This window comes from Salmo salar, chromosome 06 (genome assembly GCF_965601325.2).
Source record: "Salmo salar chromosome 06, fSalSal1, whole genome shotgun sequence".
NCBI lineage: Eukaryota > Metazoa > Chordata > Actinopteri > Salmoniformes > Salmonidae > Salmo > Salmo salar.
In genome coordinates, this window is record NC_138296.1 from 46,769,045 (window position 1) to 46,783,911 (window position 14,867).

Genomic DNA, 14,867 nt, shown 5'->3' on the forward strand with positions numbered 1-14,867 from the left:
TATTTACAATGATGGGCCTAGCCCAGCCAACACTGGGCCAATTGTGCAACGCCCTCTGGGACTCACAATCACAGTCGGATGTGATTCAGCCTGGATACGAACCAGGGACTGTGAGACCTCTGCAATAATGGGAAGGTTCCAATGACCAAGTGTAAAACATGAGGCATTTATATCAATAACTGAGGCAACCCCCCCCCAATACATTTTTATTGTTAAAAATATACATATTGGGACTGAATGACAGACAATAACAAGCAATATTGCCACTTAATAAATAAGCAACCCACTGTCAAGGGCTGTAAATAGCCACACAAGATATTGGCATCTTTCACAGCCTTCTACTTGAATTGTGTAAGGATTGGTATTCATCAAATGTCGATGATCATCTACCATTATTCTCTGACAACGGTAACACGTATGCATTACACAATGCTGCAAACAGGACAAAATTCAACTCCAGATATAGAACAAAAGTAGTTTGTGCAGCATTTCCCCTACCACCACACAGCTGTAGCACATGATCAAAGCTTGATTAGTTGATTTGAATCAGCTGTGTAGTGCATACTAAGAAAAAACTAAACTTGCACCCCTGAGGTTGTGTGAAACAACCTTGAACAATGCAAGATATCCTCAACAGGACCTATCCCCCAATATAAATAAGAACTTCAGACTAAACCATTTTGACACAAATATTAGAAAATTGTGACAAAGAAGTGTACCATTGTGATTTCATGACTTACTGATTCCTGACCATGAAGTAATTCCAAGATTCCACACGTGTTTTGCCCCATCACCTCCCTTTCAGTGCATTGTGAACTAGTGTGTGCAATAGGTACAGGACATAATACCAACAGTTTAATTTTAGGTTGCAGGCAAAATGAAGAGAAGACTTCTCTTCAACTTATTTTCACCCCATACACCTCCATTTCTCTTTGTCCCCTCCCTTCATCAGTCTCACATACCTTCTTACAGTCCCACACTTTCACTCCCACTATTAAATTGCATCACTGTCATCTTCAACCACATTCACCTTAAAATATTTAATACATCACCTAATCAAACTTCCTCACTATGACTCATCCAAGCTAACCACACTTTAATCAAGCAAATTCACCCTAAAACACATTTTTACTTTCATAATCTCTCACACACACACCTCACCCTATCCTCTCACTCAGGCACACTGTGTGATCTTGAGAGCCAGGGACACCTCCCTGTCCCCAGTGCCCAGCAGAGAAAACATCCTCTCAGAGAACTCAGCCACGCTGAAGCGGTACACCTCCAAGCCAGTCTTGATGTTGTAGAAGGTCACCTGACCATCCTCACAGTCCAGGAAGACGCCCACTCTGCGGAGGCACACCGATGCCTTAACCTTGGTGAGGGCCAGGGTGGTGAGGGCGTGCAGGTGGGTGCCCCCCCACCACGGGGCATAGTAACCGCTAGTAGGGCTCATGTCAAACAGCCCTTTCCTCTGGGCTGACTCCTGCACCACACCCATCCTCCAGTCTTTATTCTCACCCACGTTCACCTGAGATGAAAAGACAGAAAGAAACAAAGATAAAGTGATACTGACAAAAGTTTCGGTGGGGACGCGCATGCAAGGGTGAATCCTAAGTGATTTACTCTCCTAGATTGCATGTCCTACACTTTTCTAACAAACGCTTAAATAGATTAAAGAGGTGAAGCCCTCTTTGGCCAGCACGCAAGACCAGACATCGAAGCGTTGCGCACTGTTCCTGTAGAACTGCAACATTTCTCCTCTCTTCACCTGCTTCCAATCATCAGAGACGATGAGGAAGGGGTATGCCGTCACCGGGTTTAGCGTCACATCCTCTGTGAATGAGAAGGAACACAAAAAGGTCAAGGCTCTGGTGTGAATGCCACAGTCGAATAATGTTAGGAATCATGGCCAAAAAGACAGTGATGACAGTAAGATGGCATCTTGTGTAAAACAGACAATTATTTGGGGCGTTTTATTGTAAAACAGTCCATCACTACATCTAGTAGTACAGTAAGAGCATTGGTAGAGATAATTCTGAAAATCATCGTATCCTGGTCTTAAGATCAGAACAACTCACCTAAATAAGACTGGACCTTCTTCAGCCCTGTACAAAAAAAAAAGTTATTTGATGAGTCTCTTTTCCAATACATATAAACTACCATTGGTTTGATAAGTTAAACAATGCAGCTATTTATCAATATGAAATCATTTCTGGCTAACAATTAAGTACCTTACTGTTGTAGTGTTCCATTAAAATTGACAAAATTGCTTTTTAGTAAAAAACTTGTTCAGGGAAGGATTTCGCTAGGACTGTCTGGGAGTGGTCTGAGTGGGGAGGGGAAAACTTAAAACTAGCTGTTATTGGCAGAGAAGTTAACTCTTTTTTATTGGTTTATTAATCCAATTTACCACCTCGGGATGTCACCAGGCAAGGCAAAACGCCCACCCATGCAAACAGGTTGATTAGAAGGTCCTGTGTAGATTAATTTCAACCAGTAACTATCATGAATTAACACTAGCTAGGTTTCCATCCAATTAGCACCATATTTTCCATGCAAATATTCGAGAATCTGCATAATGAAAATATGCATTTCCCACCAGTGGTGTGTTTCCACCAAACTGACTTGTGGATACAAATCATTACGTGATGACAGTGCACACAATTTACTTTCACTTAAATTCTCAGGTACCGAACAAATCTAAAGTTCAAAGTGTTTCCATCCCATTTTCAACTCTACTGATAGTGGTCAAAAACTGCTGCGTTAAATAGCTAATGTGCCTAAAACTGTGCGGGTAGGCAACGCTACATGATTATTATGGATATTGGTCAGAGGGTAGTCAAGCATCGATCATCATGTCACCAGAATAAGACCCTCAATATTTATTGGAAAGGAGCATCACGATCACTGTGCACTTTCACCACCCTGTGAAGTTCATAATTTATCTGTAGCGTAATAAATTGCATAGTTTATTCCAATTTGTAAGTCGCTCTGGATAAGAGCGTCTGCTAAATGACTTAAATGTTAAATGTTAAATGAGTCATAGCAAGAGGACCACCCACACACAATATCGTCACGTTACTCGAAATTAACTTGAATGATGGTTATTATACCAATATTTCTGCATAAAAAGGCGTTTCCGACACCATTTCTTGCCTAATTAATTTTACTGACAAAAATAACCAACCATGTCTAACGAACAAATTCTGTTAGCGTTTTACAAATTGTACCAAAACTTCCTGTTTCCATCACAGCTTTCGTGATTTTTGTTCCTTCATACTGTAGGACCTTACTTGCATAAAACTATGGATTTAAACGTGGCTAGTGATCAACATTTTTTACAGTGTTCGTATGCATCAGCTGTTGTACATTGATAAAAAGACTGCACTGGGCCTTTAACTATTAGTGAACCATTGTGAAGGTGGGTGGGGGGGGGGGGGGGTGTTCTATTAAATGTGTGTGTTTAAGAAGAGCATACATTGTCGAACTATGAAGTGAAAAGACAATGAGGCCTACATCAAATTAATTATTTTAAAACCACCTCAATAGGGGCATCGTGAATCACCATTCTAAATTTAAAAAAGAATAATAAAAAATATTTGAAGTAAGTTGAACTCATATGTTTGTAAGCTATTTTCTTTAAGAGAAACTTTACTTTTGTCCAACATTTCCTTTGAGCTAAAACATCTCATTACCCAATAGTTAATTCACATGGGTTCGAGACCTTAATCAAAAATAATCTTTGGTGTGAAGAGCTCCAAGAGTGCAGACAGACATACCTGATTTTATCTTTTTTTTTAGATCTGAGGGGAGAAGAAACAAGACATGTTGTTTAAAATGGAAGTGTGTGTGAGTACAGAATAAAAATAATAAAAGTAAAAAATGGCTGCATTGGACTTCTCAATATGAAATCATTTCTGGGTAACAATTAAGGACCTTACCATGTTTTCAATTAAAATGGTCCAAAAATAAACTAAAACAGCTTCTTAGCAAAATTATATTTCTCAAGCAAGAATTTTGCTAGGACTGTTTGAGAGTGGTACGAGAGAGGGGCCTAATTGGAGGAGCTTAATGGTAGAGATGTGTAACTTTAAAACTAGCCATTTCAGGTGGGCTTTTCAAACAGCTCTTCCAAAGTGCTTTATCATAGATTTTTCAACAAAGTGTCTATTCCAACCTCAGTGTGGAATCAGTGCCTTCGTAAAGTTCAGACCCCTTGACTTTGTCCACATTTTGTTACGTTACAGCCTTATCTAAAATGGATTAAATAAAATACTCAATCTACACAATGCCCCATAATGACAAAGTGAACAGGTTTTAGAAATATTTGCAAATGTATAAAACATTTATAATACCTTATTTAAAATTAGTATTCAGACTCATTGCTATGAGACTTCGGAATTTAGCTCAGGTGCTTCCTGTTTCCATTGATCATCCTTGAGATGTTTCTACAACTTGGAGTCCACCTGTGGTAAAGTCAAATGATTGAACATGATTTGGAAAGGCACACCTGTCTATATAAGGTCCCAGAGTTAACAATGCATGTCAGAGCAAAAACCAAGCCATGAGGTCGAAGGAATTGTCTGTAGAGCTCCGAGAAAGGATTGTGTCAAGGCACAGATCTGGGGGAGGGTACCAAAAAATGTCTGCAGCATTGAAGGACCCTTAAGAACAGTGGCCCCCAATTTAAAATGGTTCTTAACTTCTTCCACCACATAACAGCGCAAACTGGCTCTAACCAGAATAGAAAGAGTGGGATTAAAACAATTTAATCAATTTTAGAATAAGTCTGTAATGTAACAAAGTGTGGAAAAAGTCAAGGGGTCTGAATACTTTCCAAATGCACTGTATGTATGTACAGTACCAGTCAAAAAGTTGACACTCCTACAAGGGAGTCTTTATTTTTACTATTTCTACATTGTAGAATAATAGTGAAGACAACTGAAATAACACATATGGAATCATGCAGTAACAACAAAAAGTTTAACAGAATCTAAATATATTTTATATGAGATTCTTCAAAGTAGTCACCCTTTGCCTTCAAATTGTATTTGTCACATTTCACCTTACAGTGAATTGCTTACAAGCCCTTAACCAACAATGCAGGTAAGAAAAATACCTACAAATATATAAAAGTAGCAAATATTTAAAGAGCAGCAGTAAAATAACAATAGCGAGGCTGTATACAGCGGGTACCGGTCAACGTCAATGTGTGGGGGCACCGGTTAGTCAAGGTAATATGTACATGTAGAGTTAAGTGAGGGGGGAGGGGGGGGCAATGCAAATAGTCTGGGTAGCCATTTGATTAGATGTTGAAGAGTCTTAAGGATTGGGGGTAGAAACTATCTTGGACCTAGACTTGGCGCTCCAGTATCGCTTGCCGCAGTAGCAGAGAGAACAGTCTATGACTAGGGTGGCTGGAGTCATTGACAATATTTAGGGCCTTCCTGACACCACCTGGTATAGAGGTCCTGGATGACAGGAAGCTTGGCCTCGGTGTACTGGGCCATACGCACTACCCTCTGTAGTGCCTTGCGGTCGGAGGCCGAGCAGTTGCCATAACAGGCAGTTATGCAACCTGTCACGATGCTCTCAATGGTGCAGCTGTAGAACATTGAGGATCTGAGGACCCATACCAAATCTTTTCAGTCTCCTGAGGGTGAATAGGTTTTGTCGTGCCCTCTTCACGACTGTCGGTGTGCTTGGACCATGTTAGTTTGTTGGTGATGTGGAAGCTAAGGAACTTGAAGCTCTCAACCTGCTCCACTACAGCCCCGTTGAGGAGAATGGGGGCGAGCTCGGCCCTCCTTTTTTTGTAGTCCACGATCATCTCCTTTGTCTTGATCACGGTGAGGGAGAAGTTGTTGTCCTTGCGCCACACAGTAGGGTCCCTGACCTCCTCCCTATAGGCTGTCTCGTCATTGATCAGGCCTACCACTGTTGTCATCAGCAAACTTAATGGTGTTGGAGTGAACAGGGAGTACTGAGCACACACCCATGAGGGGCCCCCATGTTGAGGACCAGCAGGGCGGATGTGTTGTTACCTACCCTTACCACCCCGGGCGGCCCGTCAGGAGGTCCAGGTTCAAGCTGCAGAGGGAGGTATTTAGTCCCAGGGTCCTTAGCGATGAGCTTTGAGGGCACTATGGTGTTGAATGCTGAGCTGTAGTCGATGAATAGCATTCTCACATAGGTGTTCCTTTTGTCCAGGTGGGAAAGGGCAGTGTGGAGTGCAATAGAGACTGCATCATCTGTGGATCTGTTGGGGCGGTATGCAAATTGGAGTGGGTCTAGCGTTTCTGGGATAATGGTGTTGATGTGAACCATGACCAGCCTTTCAAAGCACTTCATACCTACAGACATGAGTGCTATGGGTCGGTAGTCATTTTAGGCAGGTTACCTTAGTGTTCTTGGGCACATGGACAATGTTGCTATTACAGACTTAGACAAGGAGAGGTTGAAGATGTCAGTGAAGACACTTGCCAGTTGGTCAGTGCATGCTCAGAGTACACATCCTAGTAATCAGTCTGGCCCTGCGTCCTTGTGAATGTTGACCTGTTTAAAGGTCTTACTCATATCGGCTGCGGAGAGTGTGATCACAGTCGTCCGGAACAGCTGATGCTCTCATGCATGTTTCAGTGTTACTTGTCTCGAAGCGAGCATAGAAGTAATTTAGCTCATCTGGTAGGCTCGTGTCACTGGGTAGCTAGCTGTGCTTCCCTTTGTAGTCTAATGGTTTACAAGCCCTGCCACATCCGACGAGCGTCGGAGCCAGTGTAGTACAAGTTGATCCTAGTCCTGTATTGACACTTTGCCTGTGACGGTCCGTTGGAGGGCATAGCGGGATTTCTTATAAGCGTCCGGGTTAGAGTCCTGCTCCTTGAAAGCAGCAGCTCTACCCTTTAGCTCAGTGCGAATGGTTGGGGTATGTACGTACAGTCACTGTGGGGACAGCGTCATTGATGAAGCCAGTGACTGATGTGGTGTACTCCTCAAAACCATTGGAAGAATTCCGGAACTTATTCCAGTCTGTGCTAGCAAAACAGTCCTTTACCCTAGCATCTGCTTCGTATGAGCACTTTTTGAAATGTTTTATTGACCAAGTCATTGGTGCTTCCTGCTTTAATTTTTGCTTGTAAGCAGGAATCAGTAGGATAGAATTAGTCAGATTTGTCAAATGGAGGGCAAGGGGGAGCTTTGTACACATCTGTGTGTGGAGTAAAGGTGGTCTAGAATTTCTCATTCTGGTAGCACATTTAACATGAGAGAAATTTGGTAAAACTGATTTAAGTTTCCCTGCATTAAAGTCCCTGGCCGCTAGGAGCGCCACCTCTGGATTCGAGTTTCTGTTCGCTTATGGCCGTATACAACTCATTGAGTGAGGTTTTAGAGCCAGCGTCGGTCTGTGGGGGTATGTAGACAGCTACGAAAAATACCGATTAGGTAGATAGTGGTCTACAGCTTGAGAGTTTATCATGAGATACTCTACCTCAGGAGAGCAAAACCTCGAGACTTCCTCAGATATCGTGCACCAGATGTTTACAAATATACATAGACCGCCACCCCTTGTCTTACCAGAGGCTCTTATATCCTGCCGATACAGTATAACCTGCCAGCTGTATGTTATTCATGTCGTCGTTCAGCCACAACTCGTGAAACATAAGATATTACAGTTAATGTCCCTTTGGTAGGATATACGTGCTTGTAGTTCGTCCACTTTATTATCCAGCGATTGTACGTTGGCCAATAGTACCGATGGCAAAGGCAGATTAGCCACTCATTCGCGGATCCTCACAAGGCACCCCGATCTCCTTCCGCGAAACCGTCGTCTCTTTCTCCTGTGAATGAGTGCATGTTCGGGTGTCTGGAGTAAATCCCTCTCAAACAACTCATTAAAGAAAAATTATTTGTCCAGTTCAAGGTGAGTAATCGCTGTTCTGATGTCTAGAACCTCTTCTCGGTCATAAGAGAGGGTAGAAGCAACAATATGTACAAAATAAGTTGCAAACAATGTGATTTTTTTTTAAATAGCACGGTTAGTTAAGACCCCATAAAACAGCAGCCATCTTCACAATTGATGACCGCTTTGTACACTCTTGGCATTCTCTCAACCAGCTTCATGAGGAATGTTTTTCCAACAGTCTTGAAGGCGTTCCCACAAATGCTGAGCACTTGTTGGCTGCTTTTCCCTTCACTCTGTGCGCTGACTCAACCCAAACCATCTCAATTTGGTTGAGGTTGGGTGATTGTGGAGGCCATGTCACCTGATGCAGCACTCCATCACTCTCCTTCTTGGTCAAATAGCCCTTACACAGCCTAGAGGTGTGTTTTGGGTCATTGTCCTGTTGAAAAACAAATGATAGCCCCACTAAGCCCAAACCAGATGAGATGGCGTACTGCTGCAGAATGCTTTGGTAGCCATGCTGGTTAAGTGTGTCTTGAATTCTAAATAAATCAGACAGAGCCACCATCACACCTCCTCCATGCTTCACGTTGGAACCACACATGCGGTGATCATCCATTCACCTACTCTGCGTCTCACAAAGACGCAGGGGTTGGAACCAAAAATCTCAATTTGGACTCAGAGCAAAGGACAGATTTCCACAGGTCTAATGTCCATTGCTCGTGTTTCTTGGCCCAAGCAAGTCTTCTTATTTGTGTCCTTTAGTAGTGGTTTCTTTGCAGAAATTTGACCATGAAGGCCTGATTCACTCTCCTCTGAACAGTTGGTGTTGAGATGTGTCTGTTACTTGAACTCTGTGAAGCATTTATTTGGGCTGCAATTTCTGAGGCTGGTAACTCTAATGAACTTATCCTCTGCAGCAGAGGTAACTCTGGGTCTTCCTTTCCTGTGGCGGTCCTCCTGATAGCCAGTTTCATAGTTCTTGCTGGTTTTTCATACTGCACTTGAAAAAACTTTAAAAGTTCTTGAAATTTTCTGGATTGACTGACCGTCTTAAAGTAATGGACTGTTGTTTCTCTTCGCTTATTTGAGCTGTTCTTGCCATAATAGGGACTTGGTCTTTTACCAAATAGGGCCATCTTCTGTATACCGCCCCTTCCTTGTCACAACATAACTGATTGGCTCAAACACATTAAGGAAAGAAATTCCACAAATTAACTTAAGGTACACCTGTTAATTGACATGCATTCCAGGTGAATACCTCATGAAGCTGATTGAGAGAATGCCAAGAGTGTGCAAAGCTGTTATTCTACAATCTAGAAAGTAGTAAAAATAAAAACCCTTGAATGAGTAGGTTTGTCCAAACATTTGACTGGTACTGTGTGTGTGTGTATATATGACGCAATTTAAATTGACCCACCTCGTAGAGACCACTGACTCTTAGTGGTCCATAGTGTCTGTACACTGGTCATACTGTCGCTCTCCCGTAGGGAAGTAACTAACACACTGTGTTATATTAAAAGACAAATAGGTCAGTCCACAACATACAGTGCATTATACTTTATCAGGCTAGATGTGATAGGTTGTGTTTCCTTTCTTATGTGTTCATGTTCCTTCTGGTATTTTTACAACCCCCTTTTGTCAATGACTCATTCTTTACCAGACCGATGTTGCAACACAGTAATGGATGACAGAAGGAATGAGTTCTATTGGCATGAGGTATGAGTTGTGTTCGGTTGCTTCAATCGAATCTGGTATCAGAACAGAATTTAACACTAGGCTACTGAATATATTTTCAGCTGTTTATTAATAGAATTTAGTCAAGCATAATAAATGGTAAATGCAATTTTCGTATATACGGGTTCACTGTAACACCTCGCAGGGCAAAACAGAGAACTAACTGTTTAAGCACAAAATTCTTCTTTAATACTCTGACAGAGATAGTTCCCGCTCAGAGCGGGCCTGTCAGAGTAGAGGCTGAGTGTGGTTTAGACTTACTCAGCCTATCGTAGGCGCACAGGCTGGTCCCAGCCTTCTGGCGCATCACATGTTGCCAGGCGTTGGATCTTATCTTCTTAGTGTATACTCAAGAGTCAGCAACCACTCAGTTGCCTGTTATTCACTCATACAGTTGTTTCTCCACTCTCTGTTCCTCACATACTCCCCTTGTGATTGATTTCACAACCTCCTATCACTAAGTCAGCTGCCTACACCTTGTTACACAATGTTCTCTTTGTCTACCCATTTTGCTGTCCTGTTTAAGTTCTGATGTACTATAAACCATAATTATAGTTGCACATTCAATATCTGCAGAAGCATAAAACCGAAAAATAACCCCACAGTTGGAATGGTATTTTGACTGCTTACAGACTAGGCTGACTTTCAGAGTGAGTCAGCAGAATACCCGTCTCAATATTTATCATCAACTCAGTCATTTATGAGAAACTTCACCCGAAAACCACAGTAGGGGAACAACTTATGACTTTACAAAAGAAAAAAATGTTGGAGATGATCATAAGGAGGAAAAAAACAAAAAGAAATTACCATTATGAATATTTGGTAACTGATGTTCATTTGAAAAGGATAATATATAATGATGACTATGGAGATTAGGAGATTGTTTTAAACAATGAAAGTGATGAGTGCACTTCCCCTATGTGGATTTTAGCCACACTCTTCTTCAATTCCCCCAGAACCACCTTCACCTCCCCCAGAGAGAAATGCAGCAACACCTCTGCCTCAGCATCCAACTCCTGGGTGTCAGAGTCTGCCTGTAGGGGGGGGGGGGGGGGGGGGGGCACTCGCCTCAAAACTCAAAGTGGTTTGAAGGCAGGCATTGACAGATATGTTCAATTGAAAGACTTAGTTCAGAGTTTAACGTGAGTGGAATGGACTCTGGTAATATCTCTGATAGCTTGCACTTAGAGGCCATTGGAACGTATACGTGGCACACCCGGTCCCATTGCCCTCAAAGTGTGAACCCCACCCAATTGTTACAACAGACACCCACAAATGATAAAAGGTGCCTCAGCTAAAACACATTCCCTCCATACCTGGAGGAACCAAATGTGGTCTTCAAAGGTGGTCACCTACAGCTGGCTAAGCTCCACTTCCAAACGTGTCACTAGCCCCTTCCCCCTTGTTTCCACAGACGCCTGCTTCTCTTCCATCCCGCCCACCAGCTGTTCACGGATCCTGTCCACCGAGCGACTCAGCTCCCCCAGCAACTGCTCCACCTCACCCTGTGCATAGTTCTAGAAAAACCTGTAGGATTAAGTTGCTCCTTGACACTGATTTAAGGTCAGTTTCTTTCTCTCCAGTTGTGGACATTGTGATCACAGGTCAAAGAAAAAACATTCTGCCAACTGAAAAATGTGTGATTCATCAAACCTAAAATGTGTTTGTTTTTTTTACATTTTAATTGAGTATTTTCTGTAATGTATCATAACAGGGGTATGGCAAACATCCTTTCGGTTGACTAAACAGACTGTCTTGACCTGCTAATAGCCACTGCAGTGGGAGTAATGGTTGTTGGTACGTTCTCCTAACACTAGAGGGAGTGGTAGCGTGATCTGATGAATATGAAGCCCGACATGTTGAGGGGTCTAGTGAAGGGGTCAAATAGATCTAACACAATGTTGATACAACGTTGGGGCCTGTGAATCACCTGCCTACCCTGATGGTCTCCAGTCGGCTCGAGGTCATTCAGACGGAGGCGCTTCCCCTCAATCCTGTTCAGAATCTCCTGTTCAGTCTTCCCAATGAGTTTCTGTGTGACAGACAAAGGACAGTAAAGAGATTGAGGATGAGAGACAAAGAGACCAATTATGTGAATGCAGTGTCATTGAGAGTAGATTTGGCATCATGCCTGTTCACTACTTGTCCTAACTAGACAATTCTGCTGGCCTGCTGCTGCTTAAACAGGCTCTTAGGGAACACTTTAGTAAAATGTGCTTTGTGAAGTGCAAAAAAATATATACATTTTTAGATGCAAATAGAAAGATTGCAATTGAAACACACACACGATAACATAATGAAGTACATTCAACAACAAACAAAAAAAATCATACATGTTATTAATTTGCCTTGAGTCAAACCCATCATCCACAAGATTAGACTTAAATCATGTAAAATTGCTCATGTGTTTGGTCAGATGCCTGACCCTTTGAGGACTCTGGTGCCCAAAAGCTCATTTTAGCACCATTGAGGACTTTGACCACAGTATGAGTCATAATACCTGTGTGTCTGCCTATAGGTTAAGGAAGGATCACATAATTTTGGGCTCCTGAGTGGCGCAGCGATAGAAGGCACTGCATCTCAGTGCTAGAGGCTTCATTACAGACACTCTTGTTCGAATCCAGAATGTATCACAACCTGCCGTGATTGGGAGTCCCCATAGAGCGGCGCACGATTTGCCCAGCGTCGTCTGGGTTTGGCCATCATTGTAAGTAAGAGTTTGTTCTTAACTGACTTGCCAAGTTAAATAAAGGTTAAATACAATTCTAATATTCCATCCGCGTCATCAAGAGGAATCAGCCAATGATTGCTACTCATGAGCAAACATTACATAACTGCAGGTGGCAGTAAATTAAACCTTGGCTTTATACAACACATTCCAGGTCACACCCGTCGTTTGTCAATTCAGAAATAGTAGAGAACTGAGTACTTCAAAATAGAGATGGTCTCAATGGAGCTGCCCATTTTCTCAGATACATTTATGCGATGAGTTGTTCCTTTGTTTTATGCTCAGTGTGAAATGAGGATCATATGTTATATTTAATGACTATTAAAATACAGTGCAACCGGGAGCTGTCAAATTGTGATACAGTCATTGAATGGAAATGGGTTGCTAAATTTGTAATGTTCCACAGTTCCCAATCACTTTTTCACCCTCTTGGTTCAGGAATTTACAGTTATCTGAAAGCGAACCAGATAAATACCCAGCCACTGTTTCTATGCAAGTTGTTTACATTAGAAATGTGGATGCAGCTTAGACAAGAACATAATCAACTCCCATCTCAGACAATCTTTAGAGTAAAATCTGCATTGAAAAAGGGATTTTAATGGCTTGTTTACAAAAGGTGTTATCTATGTCATCTGCATTGCAAGAAGCTGAGAGTCCCCTATGACTTACAAACTAGTGGCCAATACTCAGTCTTTCAAAGGTTCAATCAAAATGCAAGTTGTAATATAAAACAGTCATCTAAATAAAACACCAACCACAGAACTAGAATGAAATTAGAACTAGAATGAACTAGAATGAAACACGTCCAACCCCCCCAAAAACACACCACACCCTTAAGTAACCTTCAGACTGTAGCCTTGGCACAAAAAGCATCTTTGAGCTGCGTGGGCCACTGACGTTCTGAATGGGTGTGTGCTCCAAGAGCCTGATGTGAAAGCTGCTTTGCCTTCTCACCTGTTCGCTGACTCTCTCTGTCTGCACGGACACGGTGCGGTGTGTGCGGTGCTCCTCCAGCACACAGATACAGATCTGGTCCGTGCGGCAGTATACCTCCAGAAGCCGGTGGTGCAGTGGGCAGGTGCGGCCGCGAAGCGCTTCCCGGGGCTCCAGGAGGTGGTGGTTGACGTAGAAGGGCGTGTTCAGGTGAGGCTGCACATGGGCTTCGCAGTAGGATGCCGTGCAGGTCAAACACGAGCTGATCGCCACTTGTTTTTTCCCTGTCCACACGTCACATTTGATCATCTCCTCCAGAAAGGGGTTGCTGTTGGCCATGGCTCCCGGTGTCTTCATGTCCAACATATGCGGCTTTCCCGTGCCGTAGCGAGCTTCTTTGAATTTCTCAGCGATATGGGCGAAGACTCGGTTGATGTTGATCTGAGGCCGCTCGGGGAACTGATGCTTGCAGAGCGGGCAGGTGCAGCTGGAGGCAAAGTAGCCTCCGATGCAACCCTGGCAGAAGTTGTGTCCAAAGGGTGTCGACACTGGGTCGTTGAACAGGTCCAAGCAGATGGAGCAGGTCAGCTCCTACTCCGAAAACATCTCCAGGACGCCTGCCTCAACCATCATTTTCTCCTACCCGAAGCCCCACGGGTGAGACAACATACTCAGTCACACTAAAACATTGAACTAGGCCCATAGGTCACAAATATTGAACTAGGCCTATGCAGAGAAGAGGTTAGGAAGAATCTCACCAACAGGAACCGCTTTGAAAAATCACAACTGGATAGTTTTAGAATGGGCCAAGGCCTATTGTCCCTTAAAAGGCAAACAAATGGTCACAAAATACAAGTACTGATAAACAACTTAGTACAAAATGTGTCTATTACAGTAAGGGTTGCGTCACAAATAGTAATTCCTGTTTTTATCAAGCATTTTGACTAAGCATTCTATAACATACCTAAACTTGACCCTGTCTAGGTGAATATTTTTGCACTCGCTGAACACACCTTAACCGATCCCAGAGAAGTATTTTTAACCTGATTTCAGACTTGTTGTAGATTAGGGACAAGAGGTGTGTCTGACAGTGGACAAACTATCACTGATGTGCACAGGTGCATTGTGGGCCACCTCCACTGGGATTGGCCTAACACCTGTTTACGATTAGTGCTGATTCACGCCAAGGGTTTATCACAATAGTCTAAAATGACGACCTCGCCTCTCTTCCTCTCTTTCATCTGCGCTGATCCAAGGAATGACCCTCATCAATCCAGGTCTTCCAGATCAGTGCAGCTGCAGAAAAGGAGATATTGAAAGGAAGCCACTTTAGACTATTGAGATTAACCCAGAGGCACATTTGCGTTAAAGAAAGAATTTGGGAATCTTATAATACTTGTTACCCATGATCAGCCTAATGTTACTCCTTATAGTCCAAGGACCTTCCTTACATGCTCTGTTTAAAAGCAAATTGTCTCTGGAAGCCAAAACAGGCAAATACTCAATTTAAACGTCAATTGATTCTCATTTGCCGTACGTTTCTAGAAACATAAATCCCTCTACTTT

General features: G+C 42.7%; 2 protein-coding genes across 2 annotated transcripts; both read right to left on the reverse strand.

Moving 5' to 3' along the window:
* Positions 1-85: 85 nt before the first annotated feature.
* LOC145850216 (butyrophilin subfamily 1 member A1-like) lies at positions 86-1,632 on the reverse strand. Its single transcript, XM_082976686.1, has one exon. It carries the CDS (start codon positions 1,595-1,597, stop codon positions 1,175-1,177), a length of 423 nt encoding a protein of 140 aa, XP_082832812.1. The 5' UTR covers positions 1,598-1,632; the 3' UTR covers positions 86-1,174.
* Positions 1,633-10,697: 9,065 nt separating this feature from the next.
* On the reverse strand, positions 10,698-14,366 carry LOC106607417 (tripartite motif-containing protein 29). Its single transcript, XM_082976684.1, has 2 exons — positions 13,323-14,366; positions 10,698-11,672 (listed from the first exon to the last, which is right to left on the reverse strand). Exons 1-2 carry the CDS (start codon positions 13,665-13,667, stop codon positions 11,454-11,456), a joined length of 564 nt encoding a protein of 187 aa, XP_082832810.1. The 5' UTR covers positions 13,668-14,366; the 3' UTR covers positions 10,698-11,453.
* Positions 14,367-14,867: the final 501 nt, after the last annotated feature.

Bases quoted from the DNA above. Each gene is read 5' to 3' on its own strand.
- LOC145850216 (XM_082976686.1), bottom strand. From the start codon at position 1,597: ATGCGCGTCCCCACCGAAACTTTTGTCAGTATCACTTTATCTTTGTTT.
- LOC106607417 (XM_082976684.1), bottom strand. From the start codon at position 13,667: ATGTTGGACATGAAGACACCGGGAGCCATGGCCAACAGCAACCCCTTT. The intron at 11,673-13,322 runs GTGAGAAGGCAA...TCTGTCACACAG, and splicing joins CAGAGAGAGTCAGCGAACAG to AAACTCATTGGGAAGACTGA.